General features: G+C 40.2%; 1 protein-coding gene across 5 annotated transcripts in view; it reads left to right on the forward strand.

Moving 5' to 3' along the window:
* TRIOBP (TRIO and F-actin binding protein) overlaps positions 1 to 21,931 on the forward strand; it is a 64,956-nt gene that overhangs the window by 2,979 nt on the left and 40,046 nt on the right. For 3 of the 5 annotated variants that reach the window (XM_060694554.2, XM_087873864.1, XM_087873863.1), the window contains exons 2-9: positions 554 to 670; positions 4,712 to 4,857; positions 8,555 to 8,681; positions 9,499 to 9,673; positions 13,006 to 13,396; positions 14,768 to 14,900; positions 18,291 to 19,682; positions 20,216 to 20,302. In XM_060694554.2, coding sequence (XP_060550537.2) covers positions 554 to 670; positions 4,712 to 4,857; positions 8,555 to 8,681; positions 9,499 to 9,673; positions 13,006 to 13,396; positions 14,768 to 14,900; positions 18,291 to 19,682; positions 20,216 to 20,302 — 2,568 coding nt within the window. The remainder of the gene's footprint in view (positions 1 to 553; positions 671 to 4,711; positions 4,858 to 8,554; positions 8,682 to 9,498; positions 9,674 to 13,005; positions 13,397 to 14,767; positions 14,901 to 18,290; positions 19,683 to 20,215; positions 20,303 to 21,931) is intronic. The other 2 variants (XM_087873865.1, XM_087873866.1) reach the window with 1 other exon arrangement.

Genomic DNA, 21,931 nt, shown 5'->3' on the forward strand with positions numbered 1-21,931 from the left:
TTATCATACTCACACCAATGATAGCTTCTTAATATTAGAAAAGCTTTTGCTGAACTATGTGCATCCAGGTAAGAACTGTGAAAATGTATTCCCTTTGTAAACCAGAGTTACCTGAAATGGAGGTAACCTTGGTGCAGGGTCCCAGCAAGCTAACTTTTTTGGGGGGGGGGAGGAACTGCAGTTGCACTGGAGACAGTAGATTGAGAAAACCTCTTTAAGATTATTTTCTCAACTGAGAAAATGCACATAGCAGGTCTACCTAAACAGGATATACTTGGGGAGGTGGGGTGAGTGTTTGATTCCCATGTAACTGTAGGCATCTCTCTAGCTTTTATATTCCCATCTGAAGATTCTTTTCTAGGTGATGAGAGAACAATCTTACAACTGCTAGTAGATACCAGGCTGTACAAAATGTTTTTTCTTTGATAAGTTTGGAGAAAACAAGGGGTATTGTTGTGTCTTGCCTCCTGATCTGTTCACAGCTGCTCTACCCTCCCTGCTCTCTCCATCTCTCCACAATACTTGCCTAAGGCATCTTTCCTTCCTTGCATAGACTATGTCCGAACCAGCTGATTATGCTCTCTGTGAGAAATTTGAGGCCAATATGTTTGCCAAGAACCGATGCCAGAATTGTTTGCGAACAATCACTGCTCATCAACATGGTAACCAGGTGAGCTTAATTCTGAAATGGAGGAAAAATTAATTCATGAGGAATACTTAGTGTTGGGAAGGGTAGGATCCTAAATGTTACAAGAGGAGCTTTACAGCAGTAAGGTGTTAAAACAGAAGCAATATTTCTGGTAATTAAGATTTAAGGTGATGGCATCCAATGACTTTTTAAAAAAATCAAGAGTCTGTTAGCACCTTTTCCTGCTATTAGACTTTATTAAAAAGGATAGGCTTTCATCAGCTGCAGCTTCGTTCTCCCTTTTAAACATTACCAACATACTAATTCTTAATGTAAAAGAGGATAAAGGATAAAGGTAGTAATCCTGTTCAGTGAACCCACTTCTTTTTTTACATTTTTTAATATTTTTAAAAGCACTTTTGTGCTAGAGTTGGTACAGACATTTGGGTTGTGGATGTTGAAGGTGTGGAATGGAGGTGGAAGCAAGCAGTTTGGCAATTTATTGTGAGAAACCCTCCCCCCCAACAGATGTCCTCAGAGGGCAAAGGTGTTTTTAATATGGTACTTGGATGGGACACAACTATGAATTCTTCTGGCCGTAGGCTAAATTAGAAAGTTGAAAGAAAAAAATACCTCAGAAGAAGGTAATGGCAAATCATTTCCATGTTGTAAATCCTCCAGAAAAGCTTGAGTGGATCTATTTATGTAGTTGCCAGGAGCTGACCTGAACTCAAGGGAATCTTTATGTTTGTTGTGATACACTTCTCATGCTGTAGATTGCAATTTTAAAACATCAAAAGGAAAAAATGTATAAATAAAATCAGTTAAATTAAATGTAAATCTACTGTATACTGGACCGGCCTAGAATAAATATAATTTTCATGAAGAATAGCACATGACTAAAGTAATCTTAAAATAAGTTTCAGTAGTTAACTTAATCAATTTCAGTACATGAAATGGGGTATTTTGACTTTGCCAAGCCAAATTTCTTGTGTAGTTCTGAATACAGAATATAACATAAATTGCTGGAATGGTCTACAGGCACTGTGATAATATATGATGGAAGGTATCTTAAAGAGTGGGCTATCAAGGGATGGAATATAGTGATGTCTTGCCAGATCTGAAAGAATGGACATGTATCTATGGAATTCTTCATTTGAAACACAGAAAGGTTCAAACTCTGGATATTTAGCAGAGTGATTATAAGAAAGGTGGTACATTTAAAGCAGGTGTGTGGTTCAATAGACATGCCACAGAAGGAAAATGTATGCTGTAATGGTGACAATGGCTAAGTGATTTATCTTAGAAATGAACAATTGTGGAGTAAGCACTTAGTGCCCTCCAGATATAGCGCAGTGACTCCAACTCTATCATTCTCAGCCAATATGAAAAATGGCAAGTGACTTCAGATTCAAAACCTTTGAGAGGCCTTCTCCAAAGTTATCTACCTATTTTTCAGAACTGCAAAGAAGCCAGGATGACTTTGAATATTTGCTGTCTCTCCTCTCCCTCAAGAATATTCTAGGTGTGCTGGTCTGTGATCCTATGCTACATTTGGGATAGTGGAGGTTGTTGTGGTCGAAATACCTAGGGAGAAAATCGCCTCATCCTCTTTCCATTGCTCCCACCAGAAGAATTAGATGACGGGGCATTTTCTTCATAAACTATTCTCAATCCCTCAATTGGGATTGCTGGCTGCTCTTTATTTGGGATTTATTCTCTTTCCTTTCGTTCTCTCTGGATTCCTTTGACTTCTGTTTAGATAGATGCATTCACCAGGATTCTTTGGCCATAGAAGCAGGAAGCCATGCTCCTTCCACTACCTTCAGAAACGTGAAGTGGAAATATTGAAAATAATGTCCTTTTAATTATTCTTACAGCATTGCATCTACTGAAATTCAGCTTTCTGCAACTGCCTGTTATACCAGAAGGCTCATTATTCAGGCTGTAAGCTAACCTTCCTCCACCTGGTGTTCTTAGAGGGCTTAGATTTCTCCCCCACTTCCAAATCTCAGGTAGCATGCTGAAGACTGCTAAGTGGGTGGGGAGAGGCTGCTGAAAGTATCAGAAGTGATTATCCTCTATGTTCCTGTTTTGGAGCATCCTGACGAAGGCAAAGAAGTTACTCTTGTCACAGCCGCAGCACTTCCTCAAACAATGGTGGCTTGCCAAAAGAAAGGAAAGAACACTCCTTGCCCATAGCTTGCTTGCTTGCTTTAGCGCTCTTTGCAAATGTGGAATATCTATAAAATTCTAACCTTTAGTAAAAAATAATAGAATCTTTTAATGATAAATTAAGGATTGGGTTAGGAGTGTCAGTGGCTGAAAATGACAGCTCAGGGTCTTACTGAGGAGATCCCGATAGGTTTCTTTTCCTAAAGGGCTAGGAACTCTGTGTCCTTAATTGCTGCGTGGCAGGCAGCCATTCAGCAGGTGAAACCTGCCCTGTATATTTTCTGTAGTCCTGTAGGATGCTTTCTGGCCTGGTGTAGACTGACTGGTTGAACGTCAGCACCGTCCCTCCTTATAGAGTGCCAACTTGTATACTGTAAACAATGGGGTTTATATTGTGTCTTGTTCACTGGGCTGCATCAGCCCAGGATTATGAAATAGTAATGAGGTTTCTTCTCTCCAGTCCTGGCCCTCTAGAATTTCCTCCTGGCGCAGCTATGTGCAGCCCAGAGCCAGTCCTCCTGCGCTTCAGCAGGACAATGGAAGGGAAATGGAGGTGCTGACAGCCAGTCTGCTAGGGACCCACCCTTTGCTGATCAAAATCTGTTAAGGTAACATGACTGGGATGAGGTGGTGGATGGCTCTCTAGCTGAATAAGGCAATAGGATGCTCTTAAAGGGACAGGCACATTTGAAATTCAATTTAGGATCTTAGTAGAAGAGGAGGATTTACCTATACCCCTGCTGCTAGCCACTCCATTTCTCTGGAGCAGAGGGGGAAATATTTCTCATTAGATGGTTCATCCTTGGTAGACCATGGGCTTGATCAGGAACCATATGCTAAACCATAATATGATTGATTTTCACTTCTAAATAGTGGTTTATGGCTCTGAGTTATGTGAATGCAGCCTATGAGTCAGGTAATTTCCACCTAAGGCCCAAGCTACAGTTAGCAAATCTGTGGTTTAACAGTGTCTGCAGAATTGGAACTGGGGTGGCCAATTGTAACCTTCAGTATACAATTATTCCATTAACTTGGCATAAGCTAAAAATAAAAAAAAAGTACCCTCTAATTGGGTTTGTACATTACATGAAGCTGTATTGGTTGATTTGGTTTTGACTTTGGTGTTGTGTGAACCCAACTAATCGCTTATTCAGCAACCTTGGCTTTGCACAGTATGAGTGCAGCCTGAGTGGGAGCTTAGAAATAGTGCCAGACAAAGATGTGTCCATAAAGTGGTATATATGCGATACAAATAGCTAGTGCATGGCCTCTCTCCAGGTATTTTGGACTATAGATCTTGTACCCCTTCTTTGTCGCTGGGCTGGGAAAGCTGGGAAGTCGCCTGGGAAAGCTGTATTGCAAATGTGTTGTGGGGCCTAGATTACTATCTTAAATGATCAGATGAATTATCCCCTCTGAAGAAAGGTAGGCACCAATGGCCAAAGCAGGTTGACTGGTGCTGGAGACCAGTGTTGGTAATGTGATATTCATATTTTTTGTTCTATGAGCTTTTTGGTTCAGTATTTTCAAAATTCATTCTAGGCCTCCTTATTTGTTAGATTATATCAACCTTTCTCACTTAGTGACAAAAATGTTGAGCTCAATTATGGTCATAAGTCAAGAACTACCTGTATTGAAGGATTCTGGGCAATGCACTACAACACATCAAAACAAAAGTTATAAAACACAACAAACTGAATTAAAATAAAATCAGATAACTAAATACTCTGATCAAAATACTAAGATGGGCACCTGTAATCAAACCAACAGAGGCCTCAGGCTCATTGAATAATGGTGATTTTAATTGTTTTCAGAAGGTAATCCCTGTCTTTCCTCTCGAGAGCTGCTGAAGAAGCAATAAAATACCTCTGTGCCCATGTTTTATAGCTTCTCCATTCTTCCTGACAGGTATTCAAAAAAGATGTCATAAACCTTCCTAATTGTATTGCTAGTACCAAAGACTCTGATCCTGGTGATCCATGGGACCCCTTGTGCATTCTAGCATCCCAGTGTAAGGTCTACCTATATGTGGGCTCTGAAGACAGAAGAGAAAGGTAAGTACTGCATTTGTGAGACAAATGATGGTTTATTTTTGAAATTTACAGCTTCAGTAGGCATACAGACTTTCCTGCTCAAGCTTCAAAAGGGATGAACAAACTTTTTATATGGTAGACAACATGTGATTTTGCATAATGTCCACAGGCCTTAGATATAAAGTAATACACATGAGAGCCAGTTTGGTGTAGTGGTTAAAGCAGTGGGCTAGAAACTGGGAGACTGCGAGTTCTAATCCCACCATAGGCACAAAGCCAGGTGGGTGACCCTGGGCCAGTCACTCACTCTTAGTCCTAGGAAGAAAACAATAAACCATTTCTTAATGGTTTCTTAATAATAATATTAAGAATTGGAGAAGATCACAAAGTATTAAGATCTGAAAATAGAAGTAGAAAGATAATGGCATAAACTGGCTGTAGTGGTCCTAGTTGTTGTTAGCACACTGGGTGCCATACCCAAAAAAATTGGACAGCACTTAGGAATTCTGTGTCTTGTTAAAATTTTCATCTATCAATTGCAAAAGGCCACACTGTTTGGATCCACAAATATACCATGCTGATACATTACAATATCTTAGGTCTGTGATGGCGAACCTATGGCACACGTGCCACAGGTGGCACCCGGAGCCATATCTGTGGGCACACAAGCATTGCCCTAGCTCAGCTCCAGCATGCATGCACGCACCGGCCAGCTGATTTTCAGGCCTTCCGGACCCACCGGAAGTCGGGAAACGGGCGGTTTCCGGCCTCCGGAGGGCCTCCGAGGGTGTGGGAAGGCCGTTTTTGCCCTCCCCAGGCTCCAAGAAGGCCTCTGGAGCCTGAGGAGGGTGAAAAACAGGCCTACCAGGCCCACTGGTAACCTTTGTGCCGTCATGTGCCAAAAGTGAGGGGAGCATGGAGGGGGTCCCGTGTGCATGGGGGGGGGCAGGGCACAGGGGGGCATTGAATTATGGGTGTGGGCACGCATGTGCATGACCCCCCGTGCTCCCCCCGTTTTGGGCACGCGACGGCAGGATAGCCATCACTGTCTTAGGTTGTTGGGAAGAACTTGATGGACATGAAGGTCAACACCAATTAAAGTTCTGGCAGCTGTGACTTCACAGTGTTGAGAACATTTTAAAACTATTTTTTAAGTTGGCAATATAGTATTTTTTTCCTTTTTGGGAAAAAATCAAAATGTAATTCATTTTCTGCTGAGATACAAGTAAACAGAAGAATCCACTATTTTTATCTCACATTCTGTGATATCACTGGTTATTCTCAGCCGCTCACTCTTTTCATGTTAACCAGGGGTGCTGTTCAGCAGGTTCTGACAGGTCAGAGCCAGCTATGCTGACTGAAGAATTCTGGGAGTTGAAGTCCACAAGACTTAAAGCTGCCAAGTTTGAAGACCTCTGCGACAGGTTCTGGAGAACCGGTAGCGGAAATTTTGAGTAGTTTGGAGAACTGGCAGATACCACCTCTGGCTGGGTGGGAATGGAGATTTTGCAATATTCTTCTCCCAGGAGTGGGGAGGGAATGGGGATTTTGCAGTATCCTTCCCCTGCCATGCCCACCAAGCCACACCATGCCCACCAAGCCACGCCCACAGAATTGGTAGTAAAAAAATTTGAATTCCACACTGATGTTAACCATAAGGAAAAAATTAATGTTGGAAGCGGTTCTTTTAATGTGTGATATGTTAATTTCAAGTGTTTTTTATTAGTAAAACACGTAATTTATATGTAATTGAACAGGAATATTTGATAAGGGGAAGATGTCCAGTATGGTCCATTTAATTGGCTGTTCATATTGTATGCAAACATTCTTTTCAATGTTATTTTTATTGAGACACTTGTAAATATTTATATAAGAGATGACTATTTGTTGATGTATAGTTCCCTTACATCATCCAAATTTCCAGGAAGCTAAAACATTTGGTAAGTCTCTTCTTCCAGCCCAACTCACCTCACCTCACATGGTTGTTGTTGTTGTGGGGAAAATAGGAGGAAGAAGATATGTTTGGATATGTTTACTGCCTTGAGTTATTTGTAAAAATAATAAAAGTGGGATATAAATAAAGATAAAATAAAACCTAGTATTTCAGTTTTAGCATGATCAGAGAATGGTGCTAGTGAAGGAATTATTTGCATGCAAGTAATAAAATTCATTGCTGGTTGGATTCTATATAGCGTTTCTCCCACCTAAACTGCAACCTTACATCTTTTTTGGCTGATAGGATACATCCATCCATCCTTCTTCCTTCAGACAACTATGAGTAGAGCAGTGAAATTAGTACATTCATTTTTGGTTCTAATAGTAAACCAAGGATGATAGAGGAGCAGAACATCAGGGCAAAATATAGAATTTCACTTGGCAGAATGAGTAGAAGAACTTCCAAATGCATCAGCCTTGTGTAACACAAGTCAGTAAAGCCATCACCAAATAAAAACAATTAAATTTGGAGATTCACATTAACTAATTGGTATAACCATTGATTTTGAGCACCTTTACAAGGTTTTTTTAAGCAAGGCTGAGCCTTCTAAGCAAGTTTCTATTATAGGCATAGCTCTTTAACATTACAACTCAATGGAACACCAATCCAAATGGAGGGAAGTATACCCCAAATCTCTGTTTTAGGCCCAGTACTCTTCAACATCTTCATCAATGACTTAGACGAGGGGATAGATGGGGAACTCATCAAATTTGTAGATTACACCAAGCTGGCAGGAATAGCCAACACTCCAGAAGTTAGGCTTAAGATATAGAAAAATCTTGACAGACTTGAACATTGGGCGCTATCTAAAAAATGAAATTCAATGGTGAAAAAAGTAACGTTCTACATTTAGGCAAGGAAAACAAAATGCACAGGTACAGTATATGTGGTACCTTGCTCAATAGTAGTAACTGCGAGAGGGATCTTGGAGTCTTAGTGGAACAACCATTTAAATATGAGCTAACAGTGTGCAGCAGCTGCCCAAAAAGCCAACACAGTTCTAGGCTACATAAACAGAGGGATAGAATCAAGATCATGTGAAGTGTTAATACCATTTTATAATGCCTTGGTAAGGCCACACTTGGAATACTGCATTCAGTTTTGGTTATCACGATATAAAAAAAGATGTGGAGACTCTAGAAAGAGTGCAGAGAAGAGCAACAAAGATGATTAGGGGACTGGAGGCTAAAACATGAAGAACGGTTGCAGGAACTGGGTATATCTAGTTTAATGAAAAGAAGGACTAGGAGAGACATGATAGCAGTGTTCCAATATCTCAGAGGCTACCACAAAGAAGAGGGAGTCAAGCTATTCTCCAAAGCACCTGAGGGCAGGACAAGAAGCAATGGGTGGAAACTAATCAAGGAGAGAAGCAACTTAGAACAAAAGAGAAATTTCCTGACAGTTAGAACAATTAATCAGTGGAGCAACTTGCTTCCAGAAGTTGTGAATGCTCCAACACTGGAAGATTTTAAGAAGATGTTGGATAACTATTTGTCTGAAGTGGTGTAGAGTTTCCTGCCTATGTACGGGGTTGGACTAGAAGACATCCAAGGTCCCTTCCAACTCTGTTATTCTATTCTATTCTATTCTATTCTATTCTATTCTATTCTATTCTATTCTATTCTATTCTATTCTATTCTATTCTATTCTATTCTATTCTATTCACTGTACATGAAATGTTGGTGATTCTCATTGTTTTCACTTCTGCTTACCCCACAGCCGGCAAGAAAACGTGGAGTACACCCAGCTCAACTGCAGCAATGAAGAATCCAAAGCAGAAAATATATGCCCTGATGCCAGCAGTACGCCCAGCACTGATGCAGATGGCAATGCCATCCTTAGTGATGTGAGATATCAATTCTCATATCTGTTTTAACAATCTATTAGTCCATATGTATGCAAAAAATTCCATACTTAACGTTATTCTGTTTACCATGCTTCCTCTAAATCAACAAATGTACAACAAATTTTTTTCCATTCACACATTTTTCAGTGACCTGAAGGGCAGAGTCTGCACATTCTCTCCTGGTACAGATATGGTGCTTCCCAAAATTTGCTCATGGACTCTTCTGGAAACCTTCCATTCAGAATTTTGCAAAAATATTTTTGCAGGCAGAATTAACAAACCAAACCCTAGTAGAGGTTGCATTCACTCTTAAAAACTTTTTCTTCAAAAGAAATAACATTATTCTAATTGTCAGGTCCTGATGTAGTCCTTCACACAAACATTAAACAAGTTGTACCCTTTTTTTTGAACTATTACCATCTGGCAGACGGTACAGGATAATAAAAACAAAGACAAATAGGCTGAAAAACAACTGTTTCAGGGCAATAACCATATTGAATGTTACAGTATAGTGCAATATCGGGTTTTCAATTTCAATTATATAGAATGTAAAAGATGTATGTTTGTGTTTTTATAGTTATAATGTACACTGAAGACAGCGTTTAATTTCATTGTACCACTTGCAGTGACAATAAACTAAACTAAATTAATATATCCATTCCACAAGCAAAAGATCAGTATTTCAATAGTCCTTCAGATACCGGTACCTGCAACCTCACTATTTTTCAATATTCTCGCCTTATGAAATATAAGTACATGAATAAATCTGATTCTTGGTAGGGATTTTTTAGTGACATGCTAATTCTTGTTCTCTTAGGACCAGGAAATGACTAGACTGCTCAGCAACATTTTGGAATCTGAAAAAGAAAACTCACTACACATCGCAAGTCTGAAGAAAAAGGTACAGTCTGAAAACTTGCACTCTGATAGGCACAGATGGGCTGAGGCAACATCCTGTAGAAGAACAGTATCCTGGAGTTGTCTAAAACCAGGTATGTTTTCTTATCACCAACAACTTTCTGTTGACCTTATTTTTTAGGAAATATTCAACTCATAAAAAGAGTCCTATCCTAGTGCTCCACAAAGAAAACAAATCTGTATTCAGATAAAATTAAATGTTTATTTATTTATTTTATAAATAAAATAAAAATTATTTTCTCTCTCAACTCATGCACGCACTTAATTTTGCTCCATCATTTATATCAATCTTCCCTAATATGGTGCCTTCCAGATGTATTAGTCTAAAACATATGAAGAACGGTTGCAGGAACTGGGTATGTCTAGTTTAAGGAAAAGAAGGACTAGGGGAGACATGATAGCAGTGTTCCAATATCTCAGGGGCTGCCACAAACAAGAGGGAGTCAAGCTATTCTCCAAAGCACCTGAGGGCAAGAAGCAATGGGTGGAAACTAATCAAGGAGAGAAGCAACTTAGAACTAAGGAGAAATTTCCTGACAGAACAATTAATCAGTGGAACAACTTGCCTCCAGAAATTGCGAATGCTCCAACACTGGAAGTTTTTAAGAAAATGTTGGATAACCATTTGTCTGAAATGGGTTTCCTGCCTAGGCAGGGGGTTGGACTAGAAGACCTCCAAGGTCCCTTCCAACTCTGTTATTCTATTCTATTCTATTCTACTCTACTCTACTCTACTCTACTCTACTCTACTCTACTCTACTCTACTCTACTCTACTCTACATAACTTTCTGTTACATTGGATTTCAAATAGTAGTCAGGAAATACTATACGGTTGTTTGGAAAGCCCTATCTAGGTTTCAAAGAACTTGAAGGTTTTAGACAGGTTAGAGGTGGTTGAAGGGCAAAGGAAATAATACTTTTTAAAATAGTTTTTATTAAAAGAGTTTATATACAAGTACTTTTAAAAGAAAAAAGATAATTAATATAGAAAAAAGATAGAGAAAAGAAGAGAACAAAATGGAAAACATGAAAAGGCTTCTGATCATCCTCTTGGCAGTCATACATACAATTCTAATCAAACTTCTCTGTAAAATTACATCATAATCCTCTTCTTTCTATAACCCTGTGGTGCTACGTTGGCCTCTTTCCATCTGTCAGGAATCTTTCCATTCTGTAGAATAATGTTCATTGATTGTTGTAAATGTTGTAAACATTCATCCTCAAAACATTTATAATAAGAGGCCAGCAGATCATTTGGGCCAGCTGCCTTTCTTGTTTTAGTATGTTTTTCTTGCCCTTTATATAGAGTAGAACAATGCTGGAGAAACATTCTGCATATTTGCATTATCTGTTATTACAGTATTTCCTTCTTGTAACTTTAGTATTACTTTATTTTTCTTTTCACAACAAAGCCAGCAATTTCTCTGATTTACTTGCACATTCAACTTTTTTTGTTTTGCATAATTCATCTTTATTTCTATCTCTCTCATTGTTAACATAGAGAACTACCTCTGTAGAAGCTTAATTTGGTGAGTAATAGTTGTCCACCCTGGGGACTTTTCCTGTTTTTCTCTCTCTGTCTTTAACACTTTAGTCCTAATTAGCTCTCCATAGTTACAGTCACATAATCCGACTCATATTACACTTATCTTATTTTGTAAAATCCATCAAGTATCTAATTTCCTTAATAAATAATCAATATTCCCATGAAGTTTCAATCTGGTTGTCTAGTTAATTTTACTATTTTTAAAGAGATGTCAAAGACAATTCTTATATTTTCTAAAATTATTGTCCCCTTTATCTGTTTAAAATTTAAATCACAATCTTAAATTGTTTGCTTTTAAATCAAAATTAGTTCTTTTCCCCACTTCTTAATTCCAAAAAGAAGGCAACTGTCTGAGTGTTTTTATTCTTTCTTGTTGCTTAGAAAATCTCTCTTATATCCAAAAGTGTTTTTTTTTAAATGAGGCTTTAGAAAGTCAAGTGTCCATAAAGGATGCACAGTGTTTTTGAGTGCAGTAGTAATCCCTCAAGTTCCAAGCCACTCAACCTATGATTGATCTCAAGAAGCTTAATTCCTGTGGCCTCTTCCTCTACTTTGGAATGCAAGTGGATGATCTCTTGATCTCTTCTCTGGGGAAAATTTTCTTGATCAGAACTTGGCTGCCTAGCTGCCAATCTTTGCCACGATGTTATCCCCACTCACAGGAATGTAACTCAATAGAATAGAATAGAATAGAATAGAATAGAATAGAATAGAATAGAATAGAATAGAATAGAATAGAATTCTTTATTGGCCAAGTGTGATTGGACACACAAGGAATTTGCCTTTGATCCTTACCCAGAAGCTGCAAAAGAAAGTAATATTAAGAAGCAGATTAAAAACTTGAAATAACCTTCCAGAGAAGACAGAAAAAAATAAGAAAATTTTGGAGGAAGAGAATCAGTATTGGGCACTAAAGTCTTTCCCTTTGACCAGTGAAAGCCCAGCCCTGTCTTCATTGGATTTCTAAGTAGTGTTTGTATTACTACTGTAAATACTAATATGTATTTATTCAGTAATATTTCCATACAGTGTGTTAACAAGTTTGGACCAGGGACTTAGAAATACTTCTTCCCTCCCTTCTTTGAAAACTGGCATTCTGCAGATCATATCTCAGAGCTAGAAACTGGAGTCTATTCATGGAATGGCCTCGTGGAGAAATGGAATGCACATTGCTTTAGTTCAGTGTACAAAATCTTCAATTACAAATCTTCTTTGTAAAGATTGTCTGTTTTTTCATCTTACTCTCCTCATTGATGGTGAAGACTTATTTTGTCCTGAGTGATGATGGAAAAGCTTCAACTGCGACCAGTCAAAACCGTCTTTATCCTCATCCACTCACAGGTCCTTTCAACCACCTTAAAACTATTAGATGGGGAATGAGGGCTTTCCTTTTTGCTCACCAGGCAAATGCCAAAAGGTTGTTTTTAAATTCCCTAGTCTCATATGCATTTTTAAATTAAGCTTTCTATTGGGCAGAAGGGTCTGCTATGTCAGTTTGGCCATCAACAAGCGTAATTGATAATAAAAGAGGCTTCACCAAACTGGCATCACTTACACATTTGGACTGTAACTCATGTTTTCACTAGCCAGCATAGCCAAGGGGCAGGCAGGCTGAGGCTTAGAAACTGGTAGTTCGACATGTCTGGAGGACAATTGGTCTGGAATAACACTATTCCATCATTGTATTAGAAGATTCTGATAAAGAATAAGCCAGAATGTTTTTTGTTAGTCCTTTGGGGTCTGTGTTTCCCAATTCTGTCTTAAAAGCAACTCTATTCAGAGATGCTTTTGAACTGTATTCTTCCTAAAGATGTGCACCTTTTTTGAACAATTTGTCATGTCATTTTTTCTTCCTTTTAGAATACAGGGCTTTGAGCCAGGATTGTGGGGACAGCAAGAGGAAGCATCAAGCTGAGAGTGGCTATTTCTCTTTGGAGTGTTGTAAATCAGAGTCAAATTGGATCTCTTCTGCTTCCTGTCCTAATCATAGCATGTTGCCTGCCCCTAGCAATGCTACAGGAGCAAGCAAGTGGACTCCTTCCTCCCTCAGCTTGGCAGATTCAGAGCTGAACTGGCACAAGGGTGGCAGCGGTGAGGGCCGGTGTGGGCTGATAAAGCAGAACTATACAATCTTGGCTGACTTACCCAAGACAAAACGGCTCCATCATCAGGAGGCTTTTGAAAAAGAGCACAGACGTGCTCGGAGTCCAGGCCGAGCAGAGGTGGAACGGATTTTTGGGCAGGAACGCAGGTAAGAGATGCTGCATCCTTTCTCAGTCACAAGCATAGGAACTAGATACGTCTTTGTGCTAACAATATTACTGCCAACAGTTTGGCAGTTTGGGTCTCACCAGGATCAAGGTTGACTCAGCCTCCCATCCTTCTGTGGTGGGTAAAAGGAGGACCCAGATTGTTGGGGACAATAGGTTGACTCTGTAAACCGCTTAGAGAGAGCTGTAAAACACTGTGAAATGGTATATAAGTCTAAGTGCTATTGCTATTACTACAAAGATTCATCTATGACAATATGGAAAACATTCCTTTTAGTCCTTTTATAGCAGGGATCCCCAAGCCCTGGGCTGCAGTCTATTCAGATTTGGACCATGGAAGCTGTGGGCGAGTACGCACGTAGCTCTTCTTTTAAATTGTTTTAAATTTTTGGGGTTTTAAATCTGAGCCGAAATTATGTAATAATTTTAATTATTTTTAACTGATGTTTGTCTTTGTGTTTTTAATAGGCTGTATACCGCCCTGAGTCCTTCGGGAGAAGGGCGGTATAGAAATAAAATCATTTATTTATTTATTTATTTATTTATTTATTTATTTATTTATTTGTATGTATGTATGTATGTATGTATGTATGTATGTATGTATGTAGCAGCAGCAGCAGCTGAGCATGCATGCCCAGCTCCCCTTGTGTGAGTGGGGGGTATGCTTGTGCAAATGGAGCTATGTGTTCTCACCTGCCATTCACACAGACTCATCCTCTCTCCTGACTGTAGTGATTTGCTTGACAATCATCATAAAAATAGTCATAAAATTGAGGGTACTCATGTGGTGACTTGACTTCTGACCAAAATTCTGGCCTCAGTTGTGGTCATAAATCAAAGACTGTCTTTATTACATACCTATTATACCAGGGGTGAAATCCAGCAGGTTCTGACAGGTTCTGGAGAACCGGTAGCGGAAATTTTGAGTAGTTCGGAGAATCGGAAAATACTATCTCTGACTGGCCCCAGAGTGGGATGGGAATGGGGATTTTGCAGTATCCTTCCCCTGGAGTGGGGTGGGAATGGAGATTTTGCAGTATCCTTCCCCTGCCACGCCCACAAAGCCACACCATGCTCACCAAGCCACCCCCACAGAACCGGTAGTAAAAAAATGTGGATTTCACCACTGTATTATACCAACATACACTTGACTTTGGGAGAATAATGGCTTTCATGATCAAACATGGCTTAAGGCTACCAGACAGGGAAAAGTTTTTACAGGTATTGGAAATAATATTAAAAACATATGCTGGAGTGTAAATGCTCATATTATCCCTGTATTTGAATGTGGAGATCCTTTGTAGGTTATTGCAGTTGTTTTTGAAGACTGTCTTTTTGTTTTTGGTTGTTAGGAAGTCAGAGACACTGGAAGTGTTCCAGGCGCTGGAAGAGGGCCTCCTGGAACGTTTGGATAGCAAGTCCTTGAAGTTGGCCAAGGAAGGGCGATTAGTCAGAAGGCGGTCGAGCCCCACCCTGTGCCGAGAAGTGAGTGGCTGGTCCACTGACAGAATCTCAGTTTTCATTTAACAGCTGGTTATTGAAGGGGGAGAAGAAAAATATATTTTCAATGTTGCATTCCATCATTTGCCTTGCTTTCTGTGATGGTCAGCCTTGAAGAATGAAACTCTTGCTTTTTCGGCTTTGTTTTTCAACTATGGGGCAGAATATCGAGGAACAGACCAGTCCACGACAGCTGAAGATTGTACCACTTCTAAGCACATAAGAGTTGTTACCTTGAAAATGGTTTGGTAACAAACTCTTCCTGGTTGCACAAAATTCACCATGGTGCAAGGGAGAAGCAAACCAATTTAACCCTCCCTTTGATGTGCTAACTTTGCAAGGATATCAGATTTCTCCCTTATATAAATCTTTGCAATGTGGTGTTGGGAAGAAATTGCTTTGCCATTTCATTTGCCAAAGGATGGCAGAACACTTTTTCATGTGTGGGCATGGCAACTAAAAATAGTTGAAACCTATATTTTAATTTCCTCAACTGCTAGTGGTGACTGCCAGTGGCCCAGTCCCAGGGCATGCCTGTTCGTGTAATAATAGATGTGAACATGAGGTCTGAAAAATAGCCACTATGTATGAACCAACGTGATATAGGCAACTACTTTATCTTTACAAAATAATCTTTTGTTGTTTGTTTTAAATGTACTGATAGTAATCACTGGGGGCAGCAAGGTCATGGGATGGTCAGAGGTCAGAAGCTCAGAATAACCTGATTGACCTGTTAATCTGATACTGGTTTCTTGATTGCACTATGTGAACTTTCCTGGACTATTGAGAATGTTCTATATATTTTGCAAATTTCTTTACTAGTGCAGAATTTAAGCCTCTTCAATATTTCGAATTTACTTTTTTAGAACACCTTGCCATATACATAGAACATAGTTTTTAGCATCCTGGACTACAAAGCAGGCCTGTAAGCATGTGGAAAAGGTCAAAGAAAATCTCAGAAGATTTAGAAAAGTATCCAATGAGTAATCATTGCTTTTCCTAACTCCACCAAATTAATGCTTAACCATTTTGTTTGACCTACATTACTGGTTTCCAGATGTGCTGAAATTGTAGTCCCAAGAATTCCTAATCAGTATGCTTGGGGAATTATGGGAATTGCAATCCCAACCAATCTGGAGGATGTTAGCTTGGGAAAGCCTAATCTTGAGCTATTGAGCTTTAGAATAGAATGTTTTTTGCATGTGCATACCCATCCAGACCACCCCAACGATGCCCTTGATGTGATGTCTCGCTGCCTGGAGGCCGTGCGGGTCTGGATGGGGAGGAACAGGCTCAGACTCAACCCCTCCAAGACCGAGTGGCTGTGGCTTCCGGCGCCCCGATATAGTCAGCAGGTGTCATCGCTAACTATTGGGGGTGAATCTTTGCCCCCCACGGAGAGGGCTCGCAATCTGGGTGTCCTCCTGGACACGCGGCTGTCTTTAGAAGAGCATATGATGGCCGTGGCCAGGGGGGCCTTTTATCAGGTTTGCCTGATTCGCCAGTTGCAGCCCTTTCTGGATCGGGACGCCCTGCGCACGGTCACTCATGCCCTTGTTACTTCCCGGTTGGACTATTGTAATGCTCTCTACATGGGGCTCCCCTTGAAGAGCACTCGGAGGCTCCAACTGGTCCAGAATGCGGCCGCGCGGGTGGTTCTGGGCGCAACCCGTTGTGCCCATGTGACACCCCTCCTGCGCGAGCTGCACTGGCTCCCAGTGGTCTTCCGGGTGCGATTCAAGGTGTTGGTTACCACCTTTAAAGCGCTCCATGGCATAGGACCCGGGTACCTCCGAGACCATCTTCTGCCACCAATAGCCTCCCACCGACCAGTCCGTTCCCACAGAGAGGGTCTCCTCAGGGTGCCATCAGCCAAGTTATGTCGGCTGGCGACGCCCGGGGAGGGCCTTCTCTGTGGGAGCCCCAGCCCTGTGGAATGAACTGCCCCCGGAAATTTGTAAGATCTCCGACCTCCGGGTGTTTCGCTGCGCATTGAAGACCCTGTTGTTCCGCCAGGCCGGACTATCAACACAATAGTTTTAAATTGGGGTATTTAAATTTATTGGGGTTTTAAATCTGAGCCAATTTATTTAATTATTTTAAATTTTATATTGTTGTTTTGTCTGTGTTTTTAAATAGGCTGTACACCGCCCTGAGTCCTTCGGGAGAAGGGCGGTATAGAAATAAAATTATTATTATTATTATTATTATTATTATTATTATTATTATTATTATTATTATTTAATCTTTAGTGAGATTCACAGCCTTTGAGGCTGGTTAATAGCTCAGCAGCTCGAGTCCTAACCAAGGACCTAGGAACTGTTAAGGTATCGTCGGAGGATGTAAGCTGTTCCGAGTAAGGTGGTTTTTTGTAGAGTCAAAATGTTCAAGTCCGGCAAATTTAGAATTTCTAAATAGCGGGGTAGCCCTTTGGGTATTGCTCCGAGGGCTCCAATTACAATCGGGACAACACACGATTTCTTTTTCCACAGTCGCTCAACTTCAATTTGTAAGTCCCGGTACTTTGTGATTATTATTATTATTTATTGGTTAATCTTTAGTGAGATTCACAGCCTTTGAGGCTGGTTAATAGCTCAGCAGCTCGAGTTATTATTATTATTATTATCGAGTTGTTGTTGTTGTTGTTGTTGTTGTTGTTGTTATTATTATTATTATTATTATTATTATTATTATTATTATTATTATCTGCTTAGCCCTAGCACTATCTCTTTTTGTAACACCTGAAAAATAGTTGCTTGCTAGTTGCTTATCTCCAAATCCCAACACTTCCAATCACAGGCATCAATGATATGTGTAGTTCTATACAATATCTAGAGAATCTTCAATTTCCTGTGATAAAAGCAATGACAGCACTTCTTTTGCAACATAGAATATACATTTCCTTTAAAAACATTGCCTTAATTAAATATTTCTGCTTGGGACTATAAGGCAGTGGAGGTTACACAGAAGTTTTAATTCATTGTCAGCAAAGGCATCTTGGTAAATTCAAGCAGGTCTGATAGAATAAGGATGGCTTTACCATTAAGTGGAATGAAGCAGTTATTTTGGCCCCTACTAATGAGAACAAGCTTCATAGGGTTTCTATTTTAGTTAATAAACTATGTTGGCTTGTATTGAGCATTCAACAGTGAGAGAGATGTTTTACTACTGAAAATTAAAAAGTCATGTGAGGGAAACAGTCACCGTAGGAAATTGAATTTTCAAGCTATAAATTTCAACATGAGAAATGTTTTTCTAATGGATTTATAATTTCCAAGATAATTTGTTAAGTTTACAATGGATACCTTGATGTTAAGTTGAACTGTTTGTAATGGATACCTTGCACGATTTGTTCTCTTCCCTTCCCTTCTCCAGGTAAAGAACAGATTTCCACAGGAGCTAGATCAGCCCAGGAAAAGAGAATCTCTTTGCATAGGAAGAGCAGAACAGCAACTCAAGATAAGTAGCCAGAGCCATGGTGAATCCTTGCATTTAAGGAGCCCAAATCAGCAATTGGAGAGAGAAATTCAAAGTAGAAGGATGCCTCTGTACTCAGCAACTTCAACATCTCAGAAGATGGAGAGAGAAGGAAGGAAATTGGAGGAACTTGTGTCCCGTCTGAGTTCCAGTGCAGAAAGGGTTGCCCTTTGTCCTACGAGTCATGGGAAGCAAGTGGATAATGATAAAAAGAGGCGAGCGGAGATCTTGCATCACAAGAGCCCTGGGAAGAATGGCACAGATACTAGATGGAAAAGCAGTCCAAGTACCTTGCATACTGCTGATCCTTCAAAGACTTTGGATAAGAATCAAGCAAGACTCACAAGGCAACTAGATAGGTATAAAGAAAGTGACCGGAAGGCACGAGGAAAACCTTTGCTCCTTATAGGTACAGTTGACCAGCCAAGAAAGGACAGAAGAGACTCCCAAGAAGTTGTTTGTGCTGTTGACTCAAGAAGTGAAACTGCAGCTAGAGGGAAAGGGGGACAGCCATTGGTTTGTTCAAGGTTTGGGCATGATCAGTCCGGAGTCCAAGAAGTGAAAAAGTATTCTTTTAATCCTAGGAAACAAATGGGAATCGGTTTGAAATGTCCTAGTGCAACTGTGAATAGCTCTAGTCCTGGAATATCTGCTAGTAGAAGCAAAAGAGATATCCGAAACTCTTGCAGCCCAGGGAGATGCAAGGAAGACAATGGGAACAGCATGAGAGAGCACAGACATTCTCCAAATCCTGGGAGTTTGATGGAAAGTAGCCAAACATGCCTTGAGCAGGCAAGATGCTGTGTTGCTTCACAGCAGCACCTAGAGAATAACTGGAAAAGTCGAGGGGAAGCCAGGAGTGTAAGGGCCAGTGCCAGTAGTGATGGGCTGAGCAAAAGAGACCATTCAGTTGCTTTCACTCCTAAGAAGGAGAATGACTGGAAGGGTTGTTGCACGTCCTTTAGCCCCACAGACCCTACAGTTTTTGGACAGAAAGGGATGGTCCAAGAAGCTTTTGCACACTCCATCAAACCAGAGACTGTCCCAAGAATCCAAGAAAGCTCCCAGAGCCATGTACATCCAATGCCATCCTTGGAAAAAGAGTGGGTAAGCCAAGGGGAGTGCTTCCATTCTGCCAAGCCAAGGCAGCAACAGTTGGAGGAAAGCAGGAAAAACCAAGGAACTCCAGTAAAATGGGCAGAGGATGAATGGATAAAGTGGCAGAGGTCTCCCAGTCCTTCAACAGCAGAGAAGCATCTGGGAAATAATAAGGAAAAACTTTTCTATCTGGTAAGGAAGAGATAAAAACACTGCCTGAAATTGCTTTCATGTTGTCCCATATTTTCTTTTTGTTTCTGTTTTCTGCCTCGTCCTCAAAATGCAGTATGGACAAGCAGGCATGCTTCAGAGAAGAATCCTGTTTTCTGTCTCCTGAAGCAACATTGATATGTCTCATTTTTAAGTATGTATGTGTGATGTGTGTGTATCCGTGTAAAATATGTCATTTGCACTATTGTATGAGTTGGAGTGGAATTATATAAAATAGAAAAATGTAGGTAGTACTTCTTGGTAGATGAGAGTGGGAAGATTCCATGGCCCCAGTGTCGGTTCTCAGGATTTTAAAAAACATGGTTTATTTAACTAGCCAAATTTCCACAAATGGTTGCTGCATATGCAGTAATATAGATGTAGGCTTACTCATTCAATAGAACAAATCTGAACTATTGAAAAGTCATTAGAAAAGGGCTATTGCAAGCAATCAGAACTACATAGAATGGAGATCCTCCTAAAATATACTTTTCTTTCCGCACTTTTCTTTGTAGAAGCAGCAAGGCGAAGGGCATATTGCAACAAGTGCTTGTTCTTCTAGACGTCAAATCCTTTATCTGGACTCCAGTAAGAAACATAAGGTACAGTACAACTTTATCCTTTGGCTCAAGTATATGCAACTTGATGTCCTTCTAAGTTTTGGATTTCTTTAATTCCAGTCAACATGGTCAAAAGGAAGGGACTATTGGAAATGAAGTCCTGAATATCTGCATGGCCACAGGTTGTCTACTCTTGATTTAGCTGTTCAGCATTGCCTACTATTGGTACCTCGAAAAAGCCTTATACTTTTCTTTGGAAAGAATAATTAACAAATCTTCTGGGCATACTTGATGCAAATTTAATCATTAGCATCTTCAGATGCCTGTTAATATATCCCGGACAAAACATGTAATTATAAGAATCTGAAAAGCAGATCTGTGTGTTCTGATAGGAATATAGGCAACTGCCTTATATCTGATCAGTTTGCTGATCTATTTAGTTAAATATTATTCTGATGAGAATTGCTCTTCAGAGGAGTTTCCCATCTTTTTCCACTAAATGCTTTTTGCAGGAGGTATCAATGGCTGTGTGCCTTATTACTTTTAAAACTGGTACTCTGTCCCTAAGCAACTCTTCCTCTTCTTAGGGGGCTGGTGGTACTGAGATCAGCCAAGCCTGCCTGATCTCAGAAACCAAGCAGAGTTAGAGACCACCAGGTAGTCCAGAAGTTAAACTGATTAGCTTTAAAAGTTTGTAAAAACGCAATAACAAGCCATTTCTGGATTGTGATAAAAAAAAACATGGAAGTACCCAGGGGTGGGTTCTACTTACCTTTACTGCCGGTTTGCAATGGGGTCACGCATGCATGCTTGCTTTGCTCGCGGGCGGATGCTCTTCTGCGCATGCACAGAAGCATTCTGATGATGTCAGGGTTGGTGGGCGGAGCCTCCCGCCGGTTTTACTACCAGTTCTATAGAACCTGTGCAAACCGGGGGCAACCCACCACTGGAAGTACCTATGAAATCATCAGGAGTTGGAGCTTGACATGAAGAATACTTATTATATCTCAGGTGGGAAATACACTACTGATACAAGCCCACAGAAAATTTTAATGTTTTCAAATAAATGATCATAGGCTGCAAGTAAATGAAATGCACAAAACTAAAAAATACTAGATCATCCTTTAAGATTAAAAAATTCCAGTCACACTAATATTTGGGTGTAAGATGGAGAAGGGTCCCCCCTGTCAATTGGCCTGAATTTATGGGTCCAGGAACAGTGCAGTGTTGAATCTGAACTTGGAAAACCTGATTTAAAAAATACTGCATGAATAGCGGGGCATGTAGATAACATTGGGGACTATTATTTATTGTTCAGGTGGAGATGGCTGGCCAGCTGGCCTCTTCTGTAGACATTTCAACAATGCCTGCCTCCCCTCCAAAAAAACCCTTTAGAGCAAGCCTCTGCTCGAATTGCAGCTGCAAGTGATTGATATGAATCTGCCTTCGTTCTTTAGGCCAGTTTAGCACCTGTATATCTGCTCTTCCAGACACTGCCTCTACTGTTAAGCATGTTACACCCTTAAGGGAGGCAGCAGCAAAGTAAATAGCCTAAAAGAACCATTAATCCCTATTTAGAAGTGATGACACTGAAATGACCTAAGGCTATATGCAAATATTTCTGGAGTGAGAAGAGATTATATTCTCTTAGTAATACAAGATAGATACATA

The sequence above is a fragment of the Pantherophis guttatus genome, chromosome 7, assembly GCF_059756535.1.
Source record: "Pantherophis guttatus breed Tessera chromosome 7, ASM5975653v1, whole genome shotgun sequence".
In the NCBI taxonomy this organism is placed as follows: domain Eukaryota; kingdom Metazoa; phylum Chordata; class Lepidosauria; order Squamata; family Colubridae; genus Pantherophis; species Pantherophis guttatus.